The sequence below is a fragment of the Zonotrichia leucophrys genome, chromosome 4A (assembly GCF_028769735.1).
Source record: "Zonotrichia leucophrys gambelii isolate GWCS_2022_RI chromosome 4A, RI_Zleu_2.0, whole genome shotgun sequence".
In the NCBI taxonomy this organism is placed as follows: Eukaryota; Metazoa; Chordata; class Aves; order Passeriformes; family Passerellidae; genus Zonotrichia; species Zonotrichia leucophrys.
The window spans coordinates 7428273-7451922 of NC_088174.1; the positions used below are offsets into that span (position 1 = coordinate 7428273).

Here is a 23650-nt window from a genome sequence, read left to right on the forward strand (position 1 = left end):
TAATAACATGTATGTCTGTGTTAAACTTATAATGCTTAGTTTTGTGTTTGGTTGTTGTTTTGTTTTTTTCTTTTACTGTGGTACTGTTTAGTACAGTTGTGTGATTTTAAAAAAGACACACTTCTTGTGTTCCAGTAATCTGGTAGTAAAAGCACTTTACATCAAAATATATCGATGTGGTACAGATGGAGAGTGAGATTTACTCATGATTTTGGATTTTTGCCAGGCACTGCGGGATGGAAACAAACTGGCACAGATGGAAGAGGCTCCACTTTTTCCTGGAGAATCAATCAAAGTTATTGGTAAGTGTACCACTGAGTGCTGCACTGAATACTGGTAAATTGCTGCTTTATTTAAAAACAGAATATGACTTCTTTTTGACTTTTGGTATTGCATTTAATGCCACTTAAAATTAGATGTGCATTTCTTTTCTTAGTCTTGTAAATCCAAATGTAGGAAAGATAAATCAGATCCAGAGGATGACTTGCTACATACAGATAATACTTCTTTTCCTAAGGATTTTTTGTTCTATAAGGATGTATGTATTGTATTTCTGCTTGGAGGTGCTAAGGATATATCACAGCTTCAAAATTCTATTCTTCAAAAAAGATGAAGTTGTGGTGAATTAGTTTCCAGTACTTAGTGGGATTTATTTCACTCTGGCATGTGACAACAAGCTCTGTGCTAGCAGTGCAGTACTTGGCTAGGAAAGAATACCAGCAAATAAAAGTGAAAACAAAGCTATGGGCATAGAACTGAATTACTTGGAGATTGAGTGCCTGTGGATCAGTAATTGCCACTTTGGATGCTCTGTCTTTGGGGTGAGTGTGGCTGCTCTGCACCTGGGTACCTGCAGATGCTGGGGACCTGCCTGCCCTTGCTCAGCCCTGCCCCAATTGCTCAGGAGCAGCAGGGGAATACCTTTCATTGTTGAGATAAAGATAACTCTGCAAGAATAGACTTTCCTAAAGAGGTCAGGCATCAAAATCTTATGGAGCTGCCAAAATCTTGTGAGTTTCAAATGAAAATAGATTGTTATGCAACAAATGTCTGTAATAGTAAAGCAAAGCTCTGATTGATCTGTTTTCCAGCTAAGGACGTTATGTATATCTGCCCATTTATGGGAGCAGTCAGTGGCACACTCACAGTGACGGACTTCAGAATGTTCATCAAAAGTGTGGAGAGGGTAAGACTTCACCATTATCTGCCTCTAGTTTCAGGTAGGAATGTTGCTGAAGTAGATTTCAGAAAGTGACAAATTCCATGAAGTGTGATATTTCACAGCAATTTACTAAACTGGAATTACTGTTGGCTCTAATGAAACACACACGAATAGTAGTAATTTGTATTTCTTCTAACGTAATAAAGTCTATTTGTTTTATATACAAATTACAGGATCCACCTTTTGTTGTTGATGTTCCCCTTGGAGTTATAAGTAGGGTTGAAAAAATTGGAGTACAGAGCCATGGAGACAATTCTTGTGGTATAGAAATAGTTTGCAAGGTAAGGCATGGTAGAGATTTATTAATAGTAAATTATTTTCATTTCATTTTTCTGTAAGAAGAATCTGCCAGCCCATGTGCTGTTTTTCTGTCTGATCAGTTCCCTGTATTTGAATCGTGCTTCATTTGTTTCAATTCCTCTATGATACTTGCAGTCTAAAACACTTCTGCCTTTTGTCTGAAGAGTGAATTGAAAGAAAAAGGGGCAGTTTTTATATCAAGCATCTCTACTGACAGTTCTAGTTACCTCATGAATGCTTACACAACTCTGTTCTGTTGGGGGTTAGATGATGTCAGTGACTTAGTGTTCCATATATGCCTTCATTCAATCAGGTGTCTTAGAACTGCTTTTTCTTTCTTTAAGTTATCATAGAGTAAAACTGTCACTTATTTTTGACAGGATATGAGAAATTTGCGGCTGGCCTATAAACAGGAAGAGCAGAACAGACTGGAGATCTTTGAAAACCTTGTAATACGTGCATTTCCTGTTTCTAATGGGCTGGTAAGTCTTGAGATGGAGAGAGGCTGTCACTGGCTCTCCTCTTTTGGGAGAGTGTAGGGGGGGAAATACAAGGGCTGCATAACAAACTTTGAAGTGTTGATTCATAAAATGTGTTGCAGAGCGGGCAGGCCACTCTGACCCTGTGTGATTTTTGCATTAATTCATCAAACACAGCTGTGTCTGCTATTGGTGAAATTAATTTATGCATAACCCTTGAGATCTAGGTTTGCCTAATGTTGCTGATTAAAAATATGTATGTGTTGACTCTTGTTTTCTGCAGTAGATAATTAAATCTAGAAGTTCTATCTAATACAACAAATAGGTACAATTAATCTTGTTATTAGCTGCAGAATCCTATTTTGTTTGCTTGTGTGGGTAAGGAACTGGTTGGTGGGTAGGAAAACAATTTTCTAATCTTGCATTGCCATTGATGTGTTGTGTGATCAGAGGCAAGTACCTTCAATTTTCTGTTTCCTATGTTGGTTTTTTGAACTTTAAACTCATGCTTAATGGAACTCATACTTAATGGAAAAAACCATCTTTTTTCTAGCTCAGTGTTTTCCAGTCTTGACTGAAGGTGTTATGTCTGCTTGATATTTGAAATTCTGGAGTGTTGACTGTTTTGGAGTTACTGTGCTTACAACCTGTCAGGCAGTAATTTATGATTTTGTTTTGTTGTTTTTAGCCTCTTTTTGCATTCAGCTATAAAGAAAAGTTTGCTGTTAATGGCTGGAAAGTGTATGATCCAATGGCAGAATATAAGAGGCAGGTAAGTTATAGAATAATTGGTGTATTTTTTTTTCTCCATCTCCCCCAGAGCCATTTAAACAAAGAAAAAATGTTACAGAAAATGCATCATTTTCAGTCTATGTAGCTCTTGCTACATTGACTGTCTGCATCTCATGTTTAGATAATAAAATGCAAGTGGCCTGAGTTTGAGTGTGTTGAGCACCTGCTAAATTTGGTGGAGATACAGGTGCTGAGTGCTTGAGTGAATTGGTCTAACTTAACATGATTTTGAAATCCACATTTTTCAAGTGCTGTTTCTACAAAACACGGGCTTTATAAAAAATTGAATTTGAATAAACATCACTAAACAGAAGAGTAACTGTAATTTGTAATTTTAAGTCTGCATTGTCCATATGGTTATTTTCCTTATCAGTTTAATAGGAAAGACTTCCAGTGGTTTATGATTCAGCATGAAGACCTAAGTTTATAGCTTATTTAAAAAAAAAAGAAAAAAAAAAGTGGGCATGCCTTTTTTTAAAAGCATGCAGCACATAAAATTTGTCATTGCCCCAAACTGAGATGTATAAAGGTCTAACCTGAAAAATGCAAGATTGTTTTGTTTCCACACAGGGCTTGCCCAATGAGAGTTGGAAGATATCCAAAATTAACAGCACCTATGAGCTGTGTGATACATACCCTGCTGTTCTTGTTGTGCCAACCAGTGTGAAGGACGATGACCTCTCAAAAGTGGCAGCATTTAGAGCAAAAGGGAGAGTTCCTGTAAGTGAAATTTGTACAAGAGAATAAAAGTATTTTAGAAATTTGTAACTTTAAAAAAATTATTAGTGTTCTTTTAGGCTTCGTTTTTTAAACAACAGTGGGGTGGCTTCCTTCCTGAGTTGGGGGGTGGGGAAAAGAAAGAAGAATTAGACTCAATGGATTTAGAACTGAAGGGAGCAACTCAAGTATGAGTATAATTGCACAATTATTGTGCTATGTAGTGAGTTTTTTGTTTGGATTAGCACTTCTAGGCCACAGTGGTATCTCATGCTCTGGCATGTATTAGCTTGTGTTCTTATTTGGAGTAGAATGTGTCATAGCCATAGTGCTTTGCTTGAGAATAGACAAGGTAGCTTTAGAACCACTTTAAATATGTTAGATTGTGTTGGTTTTCATGCTTAGCAAGGTAGTATATAGGTCCATATTCTTCCACATGGAAGCAGATTTTATTCCTCCATTGCCCTTTTTATTTTCCAATTAGAATAATACAGGCTTAGTTGCTGTTAGAAATAACAGCTAAGATGTTCAGAATCACTCTGTATTTCAGGCTCAGATTTGGGATGAGCAGTCAGTGCTAGTGTGCTGTCAATATGTTTTTGCATCAGCCTGTCCTTAAACTTGCATTTGTTGATTTGCCAGGAAATAATGCCAGATAGGCAATGTGATTGTCTGGTTGTTCTCTGGCCTGCTGCTTTTATAGTAGTGTAGTGAATTAAATACTTTTCTCTTGTTGCAGGTGTTATCCTGGATCCATCCTGAGAGTCAAGCAACAATCACACGATGCAGCCAGCCATCAGTTGGCCCAAATGATAAACGTTGCAAGGAAGATGAAAAATATTTGCAGACAATTATGGATGCCAATGCTCAGTCACATAAACTTATCATCTTTGATGCCAGGCAGAATAGTGTTGCAGATACAAACAAGGTAGGTTTGTACATAACTGGCATTAGTTCATCAGCCTTATCACAAAGCTGAAGCTTGAGCCAGGTGTCAGAATGTGGAGAATCTGATGTTGAAAAGAGATAAGAAAGGGTGCCTAAAGAGGGCAGGAAGGTAAGTTGCTTGTACATTTTAGAAAGGCTGGCAGGAATAAAAGGCAGCATGAAGATATTGTTACTGTCATATTTTCTGAAAAATCCCTTTGCCAGGATTTCTTCTCCTGAGAAACTGAGAAGCTCCAGAGAAAACTCAAAACAATAATTATCTGATTCCTGTGTTTTGCTGCTTTGGAATGTAGTTGGAGATTGTTTTATCCAACAGGTGGTTGTTTGATTGGTTTCATGTGAATTGTTTTGACTTAATGACCAATCACTGTCCATCTGTGTCAGGACTCTGGAAGCAGTCAGGAGTTTTCATTATCATTCTTTTATAACCTTCTGTCTCTATCCTTTCCCTATTCTTTAGTATAGTTTTAGTATAGCATTCTTTAATATAATATAAGTACATAATATAATAAATTAGCCTTCTAAGAACATGGAGTCAGATTTTCAATTCCTCCTTGATCCTGGGGATCCAAAAGATACCACAAATGGTGACCTCAGGCGTTGGCTGTAGCCTGAGCTGAGGAACAGACCCACAGATAGAGCTGAGAAATTATGCAGTAAAGCTCACAGAAGACCAGAACTTTCATTGATAAAGCAGTGAAGGTATTGGCTGTACTATCAAATGTAGCCTGTTACAATTACAGTTTCTTTCACCTAAAAAAACCTCCACATTTTTTAGAAAATCAGAAGCCAAAAATATGTTTTTATCAGCACTAAAATAATCTCTTCTCTCAGAAAATTCTGAAACTTGAATAAAATAACTCTCTCTGCCTTATATTGAAGTCCTATACATGTTCTTCTCATTGTCTGTTTTTACCTTTTGAATGACAGGCTAAAGGTGGGGGATATGAAAGTGAAAGTGCCTACCCAAATGCAGAGCTGGTCTTTCTGGAGATTCACAATATCCATGTCATGAGAGAATCCCTGAGGAAACTGAAAGAAATTGTTTATCCTACTATTGATGAGACTCGGTGGCTGTCAAACGTGGACTCCACACACTGGCTGGAATATATAAGGGTAAAATGCTTTTGATGTGGAAAATCAATTACTTTTTTAAACCATGCTTTTAACTTGCACTTCCAAAAATCATGCTGAAATCATGCTGAAACTCAAGAATAATCTTGTGAATCAGAATAATCTTGTGAAAAAGTGTAATTTTTAAATAATCGCTTAGAACGCAGCATTTCAAGCATTCCATAATAACACAGTATTTGTAGTTTTATGTACTGGGAGATGGTGAGTTAATTCCCAATAATACAGTATCATATTTACTGCTGTGTTTTACTTTCTTGAGAAGGAATGTTTGTGGGCAGTCCAGGATTATCCCTCTTGTTTGGAAGAATGCACTGGGAACTTCAGAGTATATTTGAGCCACTGCCAAAACAACTTGACTGTGAATTCCACAGTCTTTCTCATCCTTCCCTCCTTTAGTGCAATGTTGCAGTTCTTGTGATGGGCACCTACATTTTCATGAGCTGTTTGTAACCACTGATCTATCAGATTAGTATCTGCCCTATTATTTAACATAATATTAAAATAAATCACTACCACACTCAGTTTTACAGTCAGTTTCACTAACCTTTGAAATTATTGTAGAGTAGATTATTTCATTACCACATTCAATCCTCTGTTTATGAATAATATAGATGGAGTGTAATTTGTTTTATTAGCAGCTGGCTCAAATGTCACTCATGCAAAACATGTTTGGGATCATTCATTAGTTTGACTCTTAAACAGTCTCTGACAACTGCAGCAGAGCCAGTAGAGGGAGCAAACACAAAATTAGGAGCCAAATTTAATGATATTTTGGGAACACTTTAATTTTTTTGTTCACTTGAATTTGAACTATTTGAAACAGCATTGGGAATCTAATTCTAACAGCATTGAGTATCTGGAACACTTTTCTTATCAGCCTGGCCTTTTACAATTGTCTGTTTTGTGTTTGTGGTCACCTTTCATTGGTGACCACTATAGTGGGGTTCTTGGATCAGGCAGTGTCAGGAGTGAACTTTGATACCCCTGTCAGACAGGTGACAATAGCATAGCAATTGGAAATGTCTTTTAAATTATTTTGAAGAGTTGATGCATGTGTGACATTCTTCATGGATCTGTCCCTTACATGCTACTTCACTTTAAGGGTACTGACAGCAGAAACTGCAGGCTGATTCCTTGAAGGCTGCCATTATTGTGTTAACAGTGTTGATAGTGTCTCTCTGAGATTTCTTCCAAGAGTTCTTTGCCTTTTGATTTAGCTTGCTATAGCACTAACACTGCACAGCTTTACTCTAAACACATCTGCTGTTTTCTGGGCCCAGACCAGTGTGGCCGTGTCCCAGTTGAATGCAATGCATCACTGGAAATTCACCTTCCAGCCCTGGCACTCACAGTGCTCCAGAGGTGCTCTGGGAGTGAAGGCAGCAGTAACTCAGTGTGTGCAGACAGGAATAACAACATGAGTAGAGGCACTTGGTGCTTATTGCATACCTGGAGTATTTTCTGTCTGAGGGTAGAACTTCTGCTATTAACTATTTTTCAATTCTCATTTTGGAAACCAGTCCAAAGCCAGTTATTTGTTAGGAGCCCTAACTGAAATACTGTGATGGTTACCAAGTTTTGAAAAATCTGTAAAGAATAATAAATTTGTAGAGGAAGCTGTTTTCTAAAGGCTGTTGTCCGCAGTGGAATAAAGTGCTTCACATACTCCACAGATATCTGCTGAATTAATAGTAAATGTGGTTTCTGTCTCCCATTCCCTGCTCATTTCCTGTACCTGTTCTGTTGTTTGTTTCCAGCTGCTTTCCTTCAGAGGCATCTGTGTTCTCTTTAAAGCAAGCTATTGCATACCTGTATGTTAAATAGATTTGTTTTCTGCTTTTATTGAAGACCAAACTGTGTTAATATTAATGCAATAGAGCTTTCCAACTGAAATAATTTGCAGTTAACTAGTTCATACCACAAACTCTGTTCTCTCATAGACACTTCTGTGTTGTTTCTTGGTATTTCCCCTCTGGCATCCTTCAGTTCTACCATTATAGCAAATCCAGGCTGTTGAATATCGTGTATACTTTGTGCAGCAGCAAATCAGAACTGGCTACCAGCCAAGGGTTTCTGGGTTTGTTTGGGTTCTGTTTTGGTACAGACTAGCTGGATGCTTTGTCCTTTTCTCTAAACTCAGTAGTTTCAGTTGAACTTGAAAATGAAGCAAGAAAGAGTGATTGATTAATGTGAAATGAACTTTTGAAAACCTCGAAACGTCAGCCTTTGGAATAGATTACAGTATTTCTGTCTTTTCATCCTAATACAGAATATCAATTAATTTAGAGAAGGGATTCCCAGGTTCATTTGTTGTGTGCTCCTAGTTATGGAGAGCTGGTAAGCTCTCTGTCTGAACAAGAGAGTGCACACAGTGTTTGTACCTCTAGGAGCATGCACACCACTGGTTGGAAATCTCTAATTTAAAGCATTGTCATCAGGATGATTGTGTAATTAATCTGAAATTTTAAAACACGACTTAAAGAGTATAAAATCTTAATTTTTTTGGGTAGAGTTTTGGTAGTATTTAATACACTTGTTTCTTCATTTTTTTAAAGATGCTTCTTGCTGGAGCGGTCAGAATTGCAGATAAAATTGAGTCTGGTAAAACGTCTGTAGTGGTGCACTGCAGTGATGGCTGGGACCGGACTGCACAGCTCACTGCTCTGGCCATGCTCATGCTGGACAGCTACTACAGGACCATCAAGGGCTTTGAAGTGCTTGTAGAGAAAGAGTGGATAAGTTTTGGACATCGATTTGCAATGGTAAGCTGGAAAATGTAGTGTGCAGTTTGTCACCTTCAGGGCTTTTACTTTGAATAGCAGTTTTTTCACTGCTGCATTTTAGTTATTGTCTCTGGTGTCTTTTTAATGATCTGAGTGTGTCAGAGAACTGTGACCCATTCATTTTTAACCAGAAACCTCTATGTGATGTATAATATAAAGTAAAAAAAATGAAGTGGTTGAGTGTAATAATGAGAAAAAGTCATGTGGTTTTTTTATGAGAATGAGGGATTGTAACTTATGTTATGGAGAACCAAGGAAAACAATTAAGGTTTCTAAAGTGTAAAATGGCTGGAGTTATTACTCTGATTTAAGGTGGAAGTGTTTATTTAACACATGGGTTAGTGGGGAATTAGAATAAATTGTTATGACATTCTGTGGGCTCTGACTCTTAGGATTATTTAGTAGAAATGGCATGTAGTTATGACAGGTGGATATGAAATAACCATTTTTACAGTTCAGTCTTAATAAATTCCTACCAGTTTCAACCACTGGTAGAAATCAGTGGCTGTGCAGTAGAAGATGGAGAGGCAACAGGTAGAGCTTTCCAGCTCTGCTGAATGCTGAAGGCATGTCCCTAATTTAATATTGGGAGGCATTTTTAGTAGTTGAAAAATGCAGGTTAATGTTATGGAAGACTTGCTTGTCTTGTTCACTCCTGGAACATATGTAAGAGTTCCTGAGCTGTGCAGAGCTGGGAAGGCACTGCAGGCCAGGCTGAAATCAGTGTGCTCTGACTTGCAGCGAGTGGGACACGGAGATGACGATCACGCCGATGCTGACAGGTCTCCCATCTTCCTGCAGTTCATTGACTGTGTTTGGCAGATGACAAGGCAGGTAAGATGCTGAAGAGTGCATTTCTGTGAGGCATCAGTCTTTATCTTGGAAACATAATTTGTGTAGGAGAACACATTCCTGTACAGAGTAGTAGCACATTTACCTGAAGTTGGTTGCTCTGTGGCTGCAGAGAGAAATTTCTGTTGAAAGTGAGGTACAGGGAGCTAGAGTAGAGATCCTGTCTTGAAACCAGCAATTTTTTTTTCTATTTAAAACAGGCTTACAAAGGGTTTACTGTTTATATAAATAAGAGTTGTTGATGAAATAGATTATTTGTGTTGCATGTTCACTGGTGGAGTAAATGTTTGTATGGATTTAGATTGTCCTTAAGAAACAGCAAAAATCTGGGCTGATTGTGACCTGAGGGTAGTAGAGAGTTCTTTTATATATGTCTCAAATGTGAACATTTTCATCCTTCTGTATACAGGACAGCATTTATACCACACAAGCCTATTCTCTGATAAGTTTTCTTACTTCCATCACTGCTCTTACTTCTAGATCAGGGGAGATCTCTGAAATTAGTGATTCTTAAGATACCAAAATATTCAGATTCTCATTTTTGTTCTGAAATGTTAAGTTATTGAATAGATTTAGTCTTTGTTTTCCTTATTTGTGCCTCCATGAGCAAAAACCTAAGCTTTTTTTTGTGGTTTTATATTGCCATTCTTTAATGGGGTTATTGAAATGGGTCCACCTGCAGGCTCTATTTCCAAGTGATTTAGAAGTTCTTGGTGCTTGATTCCTTTGGTTTTTACCTTCCCCTCAATCTTTTCCTTTTTTCTTCTTTCCTTTTTTTACCTCCTTGAAGCCTAACAATGATCTGTGCTTTTATGGTGAGAGCTCTTACAGTGAGGTCTCTGTAGTTTGTGATTTGTTTTGAAGGGAGGAGGGTAACAGTCTGGTTCCATTTGATCCTGGCACTCCCAGATCTCTTACTTAGTCTTCTTGTTCTGAGCATGGTTCTTAAAACTTACATCATACTTTCCAAAACTTGTATTCAAAACAGTCATCTTTGGTGCTTTATGAAAGTTCCCTGCTGTTATACTGGGCTCTTCTCCAGGGGGTCTTGCAGACTTTCTGTGTATCTATATTTCAGCATTAATGTGCTGTTTAGTATGGCTGGAGAAAATAAATGAAAAATTCTGTCCCTCTTTCAGAGGAAAGCTAATAACAATAGCAAAGAGGAGCAGTTCTGAACACCTGGTAGGAACAAAAGTCCTCTGGGGAGATCCTTAATTGAGAGCAGCCTCCTCTGTTTTTGTGATCTCCCTTGCTGCCTCCTATTTCTTGCTATAAACAGTTTAGTTGCCTCTAGTTTAAAAAAGAGAAAGGGATGGGGGCAGGGGGGAATCTATGAAACATTTTGCCAGTACCACATCTGTTCAAAACCTGGATCCAGAAATTGTTAGGAAACTCATGAATAGCAGTGATATTGAAAAATCATTAATGTTGTACAGGAAAAAAAAAAAATAGAAATGGTTAATCTTGAACAGTCCTTGCCTACTTATTTTAATTTTTCAGTTGACTTGAACACTCAGAGAATAGATGTGAGGACTGTGATTACCTTGACACAGACCTTTGAAAAACAGGATTCTGTTTTATCATTGTGTAGATCATTTGCTCATAAAACAGTGATAGTTTTGTGCTTTAAAATTCATGGTAAACATATGTGAAATGTTCCAAAGCTTAAGTAAGTGTTAATGACTGGAGGGTGTAAGGGCTCTGGTTTGGGCATGGGCTAAAAGCAAGCAAATAAGCTCTTTTGGGGTCTAAGAGTTACATTCTTAAAGCAGTCACCTTAACTGAGAGAATCTCTAACTTCCCACTGAGATACAAATTTCCAGATAGCTTCAGGCAATGAAATACAGGCCTTGACAGCCTTTTCTTTTCCCTTGGGTTTATGGTCTTCATGACACACAAATAAAATAACAGAGAACTTGAGAGAAGTACATTGACATCAGATTTTAATAAAAAACCTCATGGTGAAGTGATTTCCCTCTTCTGTTAGTAAATTCTGGTGAAACTGAGTAGCAGATGTCAAACTGGAAAGGCCACGTGTGAGCTGGTGAAATACTGATGCCTGGTTAAAAATGAAACAGAACTGTAAAATTTGCATGTAGCACTGCAGTTTAACTTCCTACCTTTCATGCACTGAACCCTCACAGGAGGAAGGTCTGCACAAAGTCAGCACAAAGTTTCATCCTGTTTGTTACTGGGTGTCAGCTGTTGCTGTAGATGCATTTTTCACTGGATTCAGCAGTGCACTGTTCCTCTGCCTAGGCTTCAGTTAACCATTATTGTCCATTGCACAGTTGTTCTGCCAAGTGTTTCAATGTTGCTGTAGTATAGAACAAGTTCATTGATTAAAAAGCAAGTGTATTTTGCATGTGTCTGAATCAAATGCCACTTCTCACCATCAGACTTAAACAAGATAATTTCTTTTTTTAAATGCCACTTTACAAAAACCCCCAACAACTCCCACAGCAACAAGTGGGGGATTTTAATGACCCATGTGTTTTCTCATAATTAGTGGATTTGAGAAGAAGTAAATTTCCATTTGGGGAATTTTTCCACCTGAATCTTCAGGCAGACACTAATAGGCTTGGAACTACAGAGAAAGGCATTTTTAGGTCAGTGATTTTTCAGCAGCAGTAATAGAAGCTCTGCAGTCTTGATACATCAGCTCCAACAGTACACTCTTGTATCCAAAGACTGGGTTTCAATAAAGTGCTATCACTTATTAATAAACTAGTTGGAGAGCAAGCACTGATGTATGGAGCTTTGAATATGCTTCACTGGATTGGAATAGTGGCCATGTCGGCCTCCTTCTCATTAGGATGGACCTGTCACAACACAGAACCCTGATGTGACAGGGCTCATTAAATGCTTTCAGTTAAAGAGAGTCCCTCTAGGAGACACTTTGTCTTCAAAGTTTTTTCCAAATATCATTTTGATGCTTTGCAAATTATTTTGGCTCTCTGTGTCTGATTGCTGCTTTGAGTTGGACACAGCAGGCTGAGATCTGAGACCCAGTGAATTTTCTCCTGACTTAGTTCAGCACACCTGCTTGTCAAGTTCTGTTCATGCTTCCTTAAAGTAATAGCTGTGTTTTTAACATCATTGTTTTGTAATTAAGTTTTGGCATGACTTCCTAGAGAGAAGGAAGTTCAAAAGTAAACTTATGAACATGACTGAAAAAGAGATTTTGATAATCTTAGTTTCCTCTGTGCCTTATGAAAACAAATGGTGAGGAGGTTGAAAACAATCCATGATTTGCAAGAGAAGCCCCAGTGTGAGCACACTGTGCTGGTGAACAGTGCACAATTGTAGCAGAGTCATAGAAGAAAAGACTCCCCTTCATTTTCTGTGTCATGGTGCTGATAATCTCCCTACTCAAAATTTTCAGCTGAGAGATGGTATATATTAGCTAGAAAAGTCTTGGAAAGGGAATGCTTTTACAATGTTTGTCTTAGATCAGTCTTGTTTTTTATGAAACATTGTTTAAAACTTAGCTCTTTCTGGGTTCAATACAAGCACACCCATTGTGTGTTATTCAACTCTTTACTTTCAACATGAATAAACATTTGCCCTTCATAAATCACAGCTGACACTGAAGAGGAATTTCTGGATCAGCTAGTTCACCCACAGTCCCAATTGCTGTTATTCCTCCTAACTATAGGAGTCATCTTCATTTTAAGTAGCTCTTGAGGCACTTGCCAAGGTATTCAGTGTTCTTCAGTGGCACAAACAGAAACCAGTCCTCTTAAGAAGGACTGTTCTTGCTTTCTGCACATCTGAAACACTGACTTAAGGTTTCTCCATGTAGCAGGAAATTCTGCCTTGCAGATCTAAAACTTTGCCTTTTAGACTTCTGTGAAGATGTGCTCTTTTAGAGGGAATGCACAAAGTTTATTTCATTTGTCCTGGACATTATTCTCTTATTACATGCTCTTTATTGTTAATGAGGGAAATGCTACTTCTAGGTTTTCCTTAAGTCTTCTCAATTTGTTATTCTTCTAAATGTCTATCATTCCATGTCTGTATTTGCTACCCTTGTCATACTGGACACAAAGTTATTTTGGCACATCAAGCAGTTGCCACAGGTAGTCTTACCATAAAATTTGATTGAAGAAAGATTTTTTCCATCTGAATGGGCAGCAGCCCATGCATTTTGCAGTAATTTCTTCCTTTATGAATTTTTAGAGCTCTACAGATTAGGAGAAACATTTTCAGATTTCTGACTGTTTGTCTTAGGATATATCAAGTAACCTGTGCTCGTGAATAAAATACCTAATGGTGCTCAGGGGAATAAGAGTTCTTTCATTTCAGATGTACAGGATTTACTTTCCCATGCAGAAGAAGAGAGATTCAAGGCTTATTGTATATAGCTGATGCTAAACTCAGGGTGAAATGGAGAAAAGTAACTTACTTGAGTAGAAACTGAAAGAAAAGTTTTAATTAAATGTTAAGCACAATGTATGTGTGGTAGTCATTACTATTCAATTCATTGCATATTGAAATAGGAAATAAAACTCTTAAATGCCATTATCTTATTTTTTCTTTTTTTTCTCCCCAGAATGTTTTCTTGTTCTGTAGTAAAAGATCTAAAGCATATGTTTAAGAGGGCTTGGGGTAGAACAGAACACTGTTAGAGCTTCTTAAAATTAATTGCTTTATATCACCAGTTTCACATCAGCTAATGTTTGTATTCTGGTATACTTGGATAATGAATGTAAAGTATAACTCTGAGAAGTATTTGTAGAGGAGTACGTAGGTGAAATGAATTATTGAAGTGGGAGTTATTGAAATTGCTGAGTTTTCCTGCAAATAATCCCTAAATAGGACAAAAATTTCACCTGGATTATTTGGTTATTTCTTATGTCTGGTTTTCTTCCTTTCTACGCTGCTTAAAATAATGCTTAAAGTAATTTTACCCTTTTTTTTAATACCAGTTTCCTGCAGCCTTTGAATTCAATGAGCTATTTTTGATCACCATTCTGGATCACCTTTATAGTTGTCTCTTCGGGACTTTCTTATGCAACTGTGAAAAAGAGAGATTAAAAGAGGTAAATAATTAGTATAATGCACATTCTTGGTTTTCTGATTTTTTTGTATTAAAATGCATAGAAAACTACCTAAGATTGTCTGAGCTGTCACTCATTTGTCACATAGTCTTAAAAAACAGTGCAGACATTAAATTTCATGGTATGAGAAATATATACTGAATGCCCTGCTATTAAGTGAGGTGGCACTTAGGTGATAATTCTTTAGTTATCATCTGTCTGGGGGGTTAAGGATTTTAATAAGTCCTCTTGCAGGTGTTTTCAGCCAAAACACAAAATTTTTAATAGTAGTAATTATCAAATAATATTAGCATTTCTTTTACTATTCCTGAAGGAACTCCTACAGATGGAGTTACTATAGGACATAACTGGATGGAACTTGTGGCTGAGGACTACAGAAATTAAAATTATCTAAATGAATGAAGTTAGGATTCAATGAAATATTATGTGTTTGTGAAGAAAAAATAGAAGTTCATTGCTATTCCAAGAGCACTTTTGCTTACTTGTGGGTTTTTGCTTTTACTGCCTCATTTTTTTGAGCAAGTTACAACTCCTTGTTATATTTAGTTCTGCCTTTTTTTTTTTTCCCCAATTTTTCTCTGCTGCTTCTGCAGGGGAAAAGTTGCATGTAAATACCACAAGATGGAGCTGAATAACATGTTCTCAGCAAATGCAGGGTTTCCAGACAGCATTCTTTCATAAATAAATAGTCAGATGCAATTCTCAATAGAGAAATGCAGTAGTAGAAACACATGCTTTACAATACTGAAGGAGTTTAAATTTGGAAGATGAATCTGATGTAAGTTCAGATTTCCAATCTTTGATCCAATCATTATTGCTGATTAAATTTAGAATAATGCAACTTTCAGAAGTGCAAATAAATGTGCAAGGAGTCAGTTTAAAGCATAATACCAATTATTTGTTAGAAGCAAATGCTATGAGTGGGAAGACTGAAAAATTGCTTTTCACAGACAGTGTTTTGGATCTTCCAAACTCCCTGTCTCTTCACTGATATTCTTGTTAAAGCTAATCTTTTTAATTCAGTTTATCAGTGTGTAAGCATGTATTTAAGTACTGTATATATTGCTGTAAATTCTGACCAGTACAGGTTGCTTTTGCTCAGCTAGCCTTTAGTGTCTCTGAAGATAATATGTCTAAATCTCCTTTCTCTGTTAGCCTTGTACCAAAATAAATGTTCACGTGTTTTGCTAAAGTTTTAAGGCTGTTCAGTGAACAGCTACTGGAAGTGTCTCAGCCTGCATGTAGTTTTCTAGTTGATTAGACAAAATTCTGACAGAATTACTGATATGCAGATGTTAACATCATATTTTAAAATTTTGCAATCCTTGTCATGAATTTATTTTTTTTTTTACTTTTTTCAATCAGGAGGTGAGCACAAAGACTGTATCTCTGTGGTCCTATATAAACAGCCAGTTAGAGGAATTCACAAATCCCTTCTATGTAAACTATGAAAACCACGTCCTGTATCCTGTTGCCAGCCTGAACCATTTGGAGCTGTGGGTGAATTACTACATCAGGTGGAACCCCAGGATGAGGCCTCAGGTAGGAGCTCTCACACATCTTTATATTTTATTGAAGGTCACAGAAATAAGAGAAATTATTATTTTTCCTAGTGTCAAATGCAGAATTTAATACAAAAATGCTCATTTGTTGCACTTATTTCAGCTGATAGGGAAAAAGGTGTTTGTAATGAAGATAGTGCAGGATGTGGTCAAACATGGAAAAAGGATGTTTTCCTTTTTCTGCTGTCACAAACTTGGTAGTTACAGTATCACTGTATTGACTTGCAGTGATTAACAGTCTTTTTTTGGCAGGAGATTACTTTTATAATACTTTGTAACACTTTTTAATACTTTTATTGCCTTGACCTTCTCCTAGTTTTTGTGTACCTTTGTTTTAATCATGTTTTGCCCTTTCCCCAGCACTGACAATAAATTACAGCAGCAGTTTCTGAAAGAAGTGGATATACCAACTCATTTTGCTGGCTCTCTATACTAAGCATCCCATGGATGCTTGTCTTCAATTGACTTTTGTAGTTTTAAGCTGGCATACTAAAGATTAAACACTCCCCATACATGCTCCTTGATTCATTCAGTATTTGTTCTTATAAGTAATGTCTGCTATTGAGATAAATCTCTAAATCTCATCAGACAAATGCTCCATATGTTCTCATGCTTAGAAGTCTGAAGAAAGAACATTCAGATTGTGTCACAACCATAATATATCTGTGTGCTACACCATCTCTTTATTAAGGTAACATTCCAAGGTACCTCCAAGCATATTATGATGAATTACCTGTATTAAGTGATTGCTCAAAAGGTGCTTTCATCTTCTAGCAGTTAGAATGAGATGTGAGTTTCAGATTTATTACACATCCACAAGTCAGAAGCTGTTGTAAAAGATGGTTTTCCATGGTAAGTTTCAAGGCCACTACACTGGTGGAAGTCCAGGTTTCTGAGAAATACCCTTTAAGGTCCTGGAAAAGTCTGGATTGTTTGCTTTTCTCACTGAGGTGTTTTCTCTGAGCTGCTTTGTTTCTCTTACTTGTTAAAACTTTGAAAGATGATATATTTTAGGTTATATAATTTTCAAGTGAAATTGTCAGCTGCTTTTTAGCAAAATGCCATCTTTCCTTCAGCCTGTTTGCTGAACTCCATTTGGGAGGTGTTTGCACTAGCTGCAGTAGTGTTGGTTTATGGCTTGGATTTGATGAAGATCTCCAGGCCCTGAGATCAAGCAGGCTTTGTGAACCACATGAAAGCCAGTCCTGCTCCAAAAGAGGGAGGGTGGGGAAGAGATGACACAATAAGGAAACAGCAGAGCTGGCATCTCTTAGTGAAAGCTCTGCTCACTGCAGTGCTCTGCCTGCTCCTGTGGGAGATGCTCCTCAGCCCCTCTGCACATGAGACTCAGTCACTGTGAGAGCAGGTCCCTCCATCAGCAGCTGAAGGGAGCAAAATGTGCTGCTGCTGGCAACTGCCTTAGCTCTCCTGCACCTGCTTCTCTTCAAGTACTTAAAAAGTGTTTCAGCTTTTTAATTCTGCCATGTAAGTTTTGCCTTGATACATCATCCCTTTCCTCTTGTCTCTGGCCTGAATTTATGTTTGTAACCAACATTTGGGAGTGTTTCAAATCTACTTGGATAAATTAGCAGCAGAAATTGCAAGTTGGTTTTTTTTTTTTCAGAATTGCATTCACCAGTCTAATTATGAAAGCACAAACTCATACAAGCAAATGAATAAACAATTTCTGCAATCATAGAATATACTAAGTGCAATAAGAATATACTAATCACAATATAATAAGTTTGCTTTCCTCTGTGTTTGCATTGTCTGGTGTCACACCCTGTTAACCAATTCAGTAACATTCAGATGCATTCAGTGACAGAAAAAAAGGCTGTGACCCCTGTGACACCCAGCAGGTCTTCACTTATCTTCAGTGAAAAAATTTCTTAATCAGTGGATTTATTAAAAGAATGGGCATCCCTGCATACTGGTAAAAGGTGATTTTGTTGAATACCTTTTAATGTGTTATCTTGGTTTTCAACTAAATATAAGAGAAAATTAAACATTGAACATGAATAAGTTGTCTGATGATTACTTCAAGGCAACCTTGTAGTGTTTTATCAGCTGAAAAAACATCTTTAAAAACCAAACCATGTTTATTGGTTTTGAGGTGCTCACCAAAAAGGAGAAAAAGCCCAATAGGTGAATTTAAGGGAAGATGAATAATAGCACTTTGAATATAATCAGAATGCATCTTTGATAACTGTTTTGAGAAATCTCACAGGAGCAGAAGGGCAGGTTTTGGTTGGATGCAATATTTTAGGTTTTCTCATTTCCACTTGATTAGTGAGCTTGATTTTCAAATGGACTGAGAGAAGTTTCATTGCACTTCATTGCCTTTTCTATTGGAATGAGCATATATGACCTATAATTTTTTTTATTTGAAAATTACTGAATGCTAACTTGATATACCGATTTATTTGTTTTTGTATTATTGTACTCTGTCTTCAAATATCTGTGTCTCAGCCTTTACCAGTGAGGTACAGTCTGAGCATATTCTTCATTGCCCTAGGACATACAGAATTTAGCATTATTCTTATGTTCTATAAAGATTGCTTAGAATGATATAACTTCAGTTCTGTCTGAGCTTTGTAGAAGCCTGACATGGTGGTTTTGATCATGATTATTTGCATCAAGAGCCCTGTTTATTTTGTATTGCAGTAGATCATGTGCACTTAAGGACACACAGCCTTTCCATAGGGGTCAGAGCTCAGGAGTCTGAGAACTGAACACTGTGGAAAATTCTAGGTTAAATGTGGACATCTCTTGTTGCTAAATTGTGCTTCAGCAAGGTCATTCTAATTCTTAAGTGAAATAAAATGTTCTTTGGTTTGAGTTTGGAGGTGTTATCATTATTGGCTTCTTGTCCCAAGAAAATTAGATAGATCTAAGTTCTGTCTTATTAGAATTCATTGACTGAGAAGACCTTTTTCAGATTTGCCTTTTCTTTGAGTTGGAGAAATGTGTATTTGTATGTGACATGTGGAAGAGAAGCCCTTCCATTCTGTCACAGAGAGGTGTGGGAGCTGTGGGTATGGCCTTACAGGTGACCCTGCTAGTCTGGAATACATCAGATAATATGATACTTTTGAATCTTTTCAGTTGATACATATTTTTCCCTCTTCTGTGTAATCATTTCATCCTCTTCTTGACACTGATTTGAGGAGTTTTGGCTGCCAGATGTCATTAGGTATCTGCTTGGGCATCTCTGGAAGGTGGGGAGGACACAGCCATGCACATGATCTCTGCAGGGGCAGTAGTTTTGAACTCACACACCCCATCATTCATATATACAGAGCATGAGTGAAAGTTCCAGTCCTTTCCAGCCAAAATAATGCATTTTAGTCACCAAACTTTGCCCAGTCCATTAGGATATGTTCAGTTCTTTTTATGCTTTCTTGGAAATTATGTTTTAACACTTGGAGGACAGGGCTTAGTTTAGTTTTAGTTTTATGTTGTTTTTTTTTTTATTTTTCTATGCTTGGTAATTTTTCTTCAAGCTCTGTTCTGTATATCTGGCCACAGTGCTCATGTTGAAGCTACAGAAATCCTTGTAATTTTTCAAATTCATTATTTCCTTCATGTGTGTGGACTGTCATCCAGAGTAAATAGCTAGCCCCATCTATCACCTAGAAATTCAGTTCAGCTTCTGTGGTGGGATCATCTGCTAAAAGCAATCTCAAAACTTCTGTGCAAGTCAGGAAATTCTGTTGGCTGGTTAGCAGCTCTTAAAGATGTGAGAGGGAAAGGTAGGAATAAGTAAAGCTTTTTGTTCAGTATGTACAGAAATGGCTGTAAAGTATATAAATAGCTTACAATTGCTGCTTTTATTTGATGCTATTGCCAAAGGATTTGATGTGTTGAACAGTTGAGCAATCAGATGTCAGCTGTGCTTCAGTGTCAATAAACACAGAATATTGTATAGTGGAAACAACAAATAAGATCCTGAGTGTCACTGGGAAAATTGCTGACAATAAACTGGAAAACATAATTACTGAAATGCTTTATCCTGCATGTAATGGGATAATGTGTAACTTACTGTTACAAGTTACTGCATGTAACTTACTGCTGGCACATGGAGTGTTCATGGATTTATCCCTGCCTTCAGTCACACTGCTGGTGTGTTCCCCTCCCAGCAAGTTGCCACTGGGATATTTTTGAGAGTTCACACATTTGATTCACCACCAGGACAGAGCTGTCACACAGCTCTGGAACTGCTTGGCACTGCTGGTCCTGAGTCCCTGATTTTGGATGAAAGAGTGAGGCAGGAGATGTCAGGAGAAGGAATTGTGACCTTAGCAAAGCAGATTTCATCCCAGCAATAAACAGAGTTTCTTGTGAGATGAGGCAGGTTTTGGCCAGTACTTGGTAGTTTCTCTCTAGTTCAGTGTCAAGTAAAGATTTCCAGACTCTAGTTTACTGCAGATAGTTTTCATCTGCAGATAAAAGTCTCAGTATTCAATCAGTATAGAATAAAATAGAGACTAACTGCTTATGCTGGATGCTGAAAGAAACTGTAGTTACCTAAGAAAAATAAATTGGTATCCTGTAGTGGGCATCAGAACGTGCACAGAATGGGAGAAGCTGGTACTGTGCAAATAATCTTCATTTTGGGAGTTTCTAACACATTCTGAAGGGCAAACAGTCCATTTCTCTCACTCATGTCTCAGATGTCTAAATCTAAGTGGGCTGTAGGTTTTAACAAGCAATGGCATCAGCTGGTAGCATGAACAGTTTCCTGAGTCTGGAAATCCATCAGTTGTTCCAGTTCCCACCTGATAGCTGTGGGGAAGTTATGGGTTTTGCTATCCAAAATTCATAATTTTTGCCCTTGTTTTTCCAGGAGGCCAGGGCTTTTTGCTTGATTTCTCAGGAGTAAGAAGTGTGGAAGTATTGACTATTACTGAAAATTGCTGTCTTCATCATCTGAGATTGCCTTTTGCTACAGGTGTCCTGTTCTCTAGGCTGTCAGAGTTCCAGTTCTTCACAGAGAGGAACAAAAAGCTCCAGTGAAAGAAAGATATTGTTGTCTTTCCAAAGCACAGAGTAGGTTTTTGGAAAACTGACAGTCTTAAGCTGAGCAATGAATTTAAAATAACCATTTTCTTCTGCAGCTTTTCTTCCCTGTTGCTAAAATAGATAAAGTGTGCTCACTGAACAAGGCAAAATGCATTCACTGTTGAACAATTTTCATGTGAATGGCTGTCCTTGAGCTAGTGGAGTAATACACACTAGATATCCATCCAATTAAGACTTGGTGGTATTATAAGTGAGTAACTACTATAATTTCTCTTTTATCCATCCTTGTGTTGACAAATTTTGCTATCCAAAAGGACTTCAGGATCCTGAAAGATTCCTTTGGAATGAAAACCTGAAAATCAATACTGAAAGTGAACTATAGTAATTCTGCGAAGAGGAAGGCTTGAATTTCTGAGGAAATGAAGCTGTCTATGTGGGATGTAGTATGTATATGGTGTAGCATAACTATAGTTTCTCTAGTGGGTATAGTTTAAAAATAAACACTTTATTTTTCTTTAAATCCTTCCCCAGCAGGAATAATTCATCATAACTGTGGAGTGGCATGTGCTCAGCATTACACTGCACCAGCTTCTGCTTTTGATATACATGGATAATTCAGTTTAAAAAATGGTTTTATATCAATGGTATTTTAGTAATAAAGAATGTTTTTAGCAGTGTTGTAAATATTTTTCTGCTCAGTGTAGGCAGTAGGTACCCTGCTGTTAAGGTGGAGGAAAAGTACCTGCTTTTGAATGAAATAGGAAGGCAAAGGGAGAAGAAGCAAGTAACAGGGAAGAATTGCAGAAGTTGAAGGCAGCTACAGGTGAAGGTTGTATGAGGAGGGAATCAGGTCTTATGTTGAATTGTGCCTTGGTGGAGAGAAGTTGAACTAAACACTTAAGAGAAATGTTGAAATGGAAGAAACAGGAAAAAATGTGAGCTTCCCTAAATAAAATCTTCCTGATGAGTTGAATATTCTTTTTACTTTCTGTTTACAAAAAAAAAAAGTTAGTTTTTTAAAGATAATTTAGTGAAATAGAGGTAATGGAATAAAACTAGGAGTTTGAATGTGATGGTACCAAATTTGGTTAGAGCTTGAAGCCAAACAGAAAGATGCCAGAATAGTGGACCACAGGGAGAAGTTTGTAAAACTTATATTTAATGCTGAGGGTATTGCTCAGGACAGGTAAAAGAACTTGGGGCTCAGGATTTGGGTAAGTGGTGGGAGAGGTAGGGGAGCAGCATGTAGTCTGACTTCCTGAGTCACTATTACAGTAACAATTAAAAAAAAACTAAAAAAACCCCACAAAACAAAAAATAGGGGGGAAGGGGAAGAAAACAAAAAAGCCCCAACACTGAAAAGTCTTTTTGAAGCATTGTAGACAGATTCTTCTGCAGCTTTTCCTGGGCCAGCTTTTGGGTTAATGCCTGGAGTGAGGGTCACACTTCCCAAGGATCCAGGCCCTTTTCTCCACTACTTAGTGCTGCTGGCAAACTCCATATTTGTGTCCCTCTTTGGTTCTGTTGCTAGCTGTATTAGATGCAAGTGCCAATTTTGTTTCGGGGTGATCAGCTTCTAACTGTTCACAGTAAATTTTATGTGACTAGAGAAATCTATTTCTACTTCTTGTAAATAGTAAATAGCAGATTTTTTTTTTTTATGAAGTTCACCCTCCAAAATCCATGAAAAGGTATGTAGTACTTTCACCTTTATGTTTCTACTTATTTTTACTGGGCTATTGTGTTAAATCACAGAAATGAAATGTACTGTTTTTTTACCTCATTGAGATAATAGTTTAAATAGCACATGAAAAACATCCTGAAGAGCAATGGCCCAGGACATTTCCCAGCCCAGTCAAGCTGTAGATGCTGGGTAGAGTTTCATCTGTGTAGGCTCCTGTCATGCAGCAGAAATAGTTCTGTGCTTTTAGCTGGGTTATGGACAGAAATGATGGTGTAGAAGCTGAGTGTTGCCTGGCAGCATCACTGTGGGGACACTGGTGTGACAAAGGAAAGGATGCATACTCTGCTGAGAATCTGTGGACTAGAGCAGCAAAAATAAGTTAAATGCAGCTGGGTGATAGGTCCAGAGTCATCTTTTGAGCTTCCACTCCTAATTGAGAGGCAGAATGAGAGAGTAGAAAGCAGTACAGCTGCTGTCAGCTTCCCAACAAATTCATCTCAGGCAAACCAATTACATGATTTCTTAACAAGACAGTAATAAAAGCTTGCCTTGGAGATGCTACTTGTGCTGTGCAAGTACACAGTGCTAGGGTTAAGGTGGTAACAAGATCTTGTAATAAACAATCTTCTTCAAACTTCTTGTTCCTTACAGAATCTGTCACTCTTCCTCTTCCTTTCATCCTAAACAGTGGCAGAGTGAAGGAGAGCCTCGTTCACAGCAAGCCATTACAGGTGTTATTGTGGAGGTTGTTGGACCCATTTCCTTCTGAAGAAGGTTTAATTGAGAGAGAAATCTCATGATGAAATAGAACAGGGTGAAGTGACAAAAATGGAGATGGTTATCTGTGAGAATTTGTACAGGATGGTTTGAGGATACACTGACAGCAACAGGTCTCCCTGGGAATAAGCCTTCAGGAAGTGTGGAAATGAACTGACTTTTCAATTTTAATGTTTTTCATGACAGAATTTAATTCATGATGTTTCATCTTTTTACTCTTCTTCCTTCATCTTTGTGCCAGGCTGATTTTCAGGTCTTCTTGTAGGAATTTCTGTGATACTTAGCTGCCTATACCACCTTTTCCTTACCCCA

General features: G+C 37.6%; 1 protein-coding gene across 7 annotated transcripts in view; it reads left to right on the forward strand.

Annotated features, from left to right (window-relative positions):
• The window catches only part of MTMR1 (myotubularin related protein 1), a 38489-nt gene that overhangs the window by 9076 nt on the left and 5763 nt on the right, over nucleotides 1–23650 (forward strand). For all 7 annotated transcript variants that reach the window (XM_064713265.1, XM_064713266.1, XM_064713267.1 and 4 more), the window contains 12 exons: nucleotides 227–302; nucleotides 1092–1186; nucleotides 1396–1503; nucleotides 1903–2004; nucleotides 2690–2773; nucleotides 3364–3513; nucleotides 4250–4438; nucleotides 5389–5574; nucleotides 8148–8354; nucleotides 9117–9209; nucleotides 14162–14275; nucleotides 15659–15835. In XM_064713265.1, coding sequence (XP_064569335.1) covers nucleotides 227–302; nucleotides 1092–1186; nucleotides 1396–1503; nucleotides 1903–2004; nucleotides 2690–2773; nucleotides 3364–3513; nucleotides 4250–4438; nucleotides 5389–5574; nucleotides 8148–8354; nucleotides 9117–9209; nucleotides 14162–14275; nucleotides 15659–15835 — 1581 coding nt within the window. The remainder of the gene's footprint in view (nucleotides 1–226; nucleotides 303–1091; nucleotides 1187–1395; nucleotides 1504–1902; nucleotides 2005–2689; nucleotides 2774–3363; nucleotides 3514–4249; nucleotides 4439–5388; nucleotides 5575–8147; nucleotides 8355–9116; nucleotides 9210–14161; nucleotides 14276–15658; nucleotides 15836–23650) is intronic.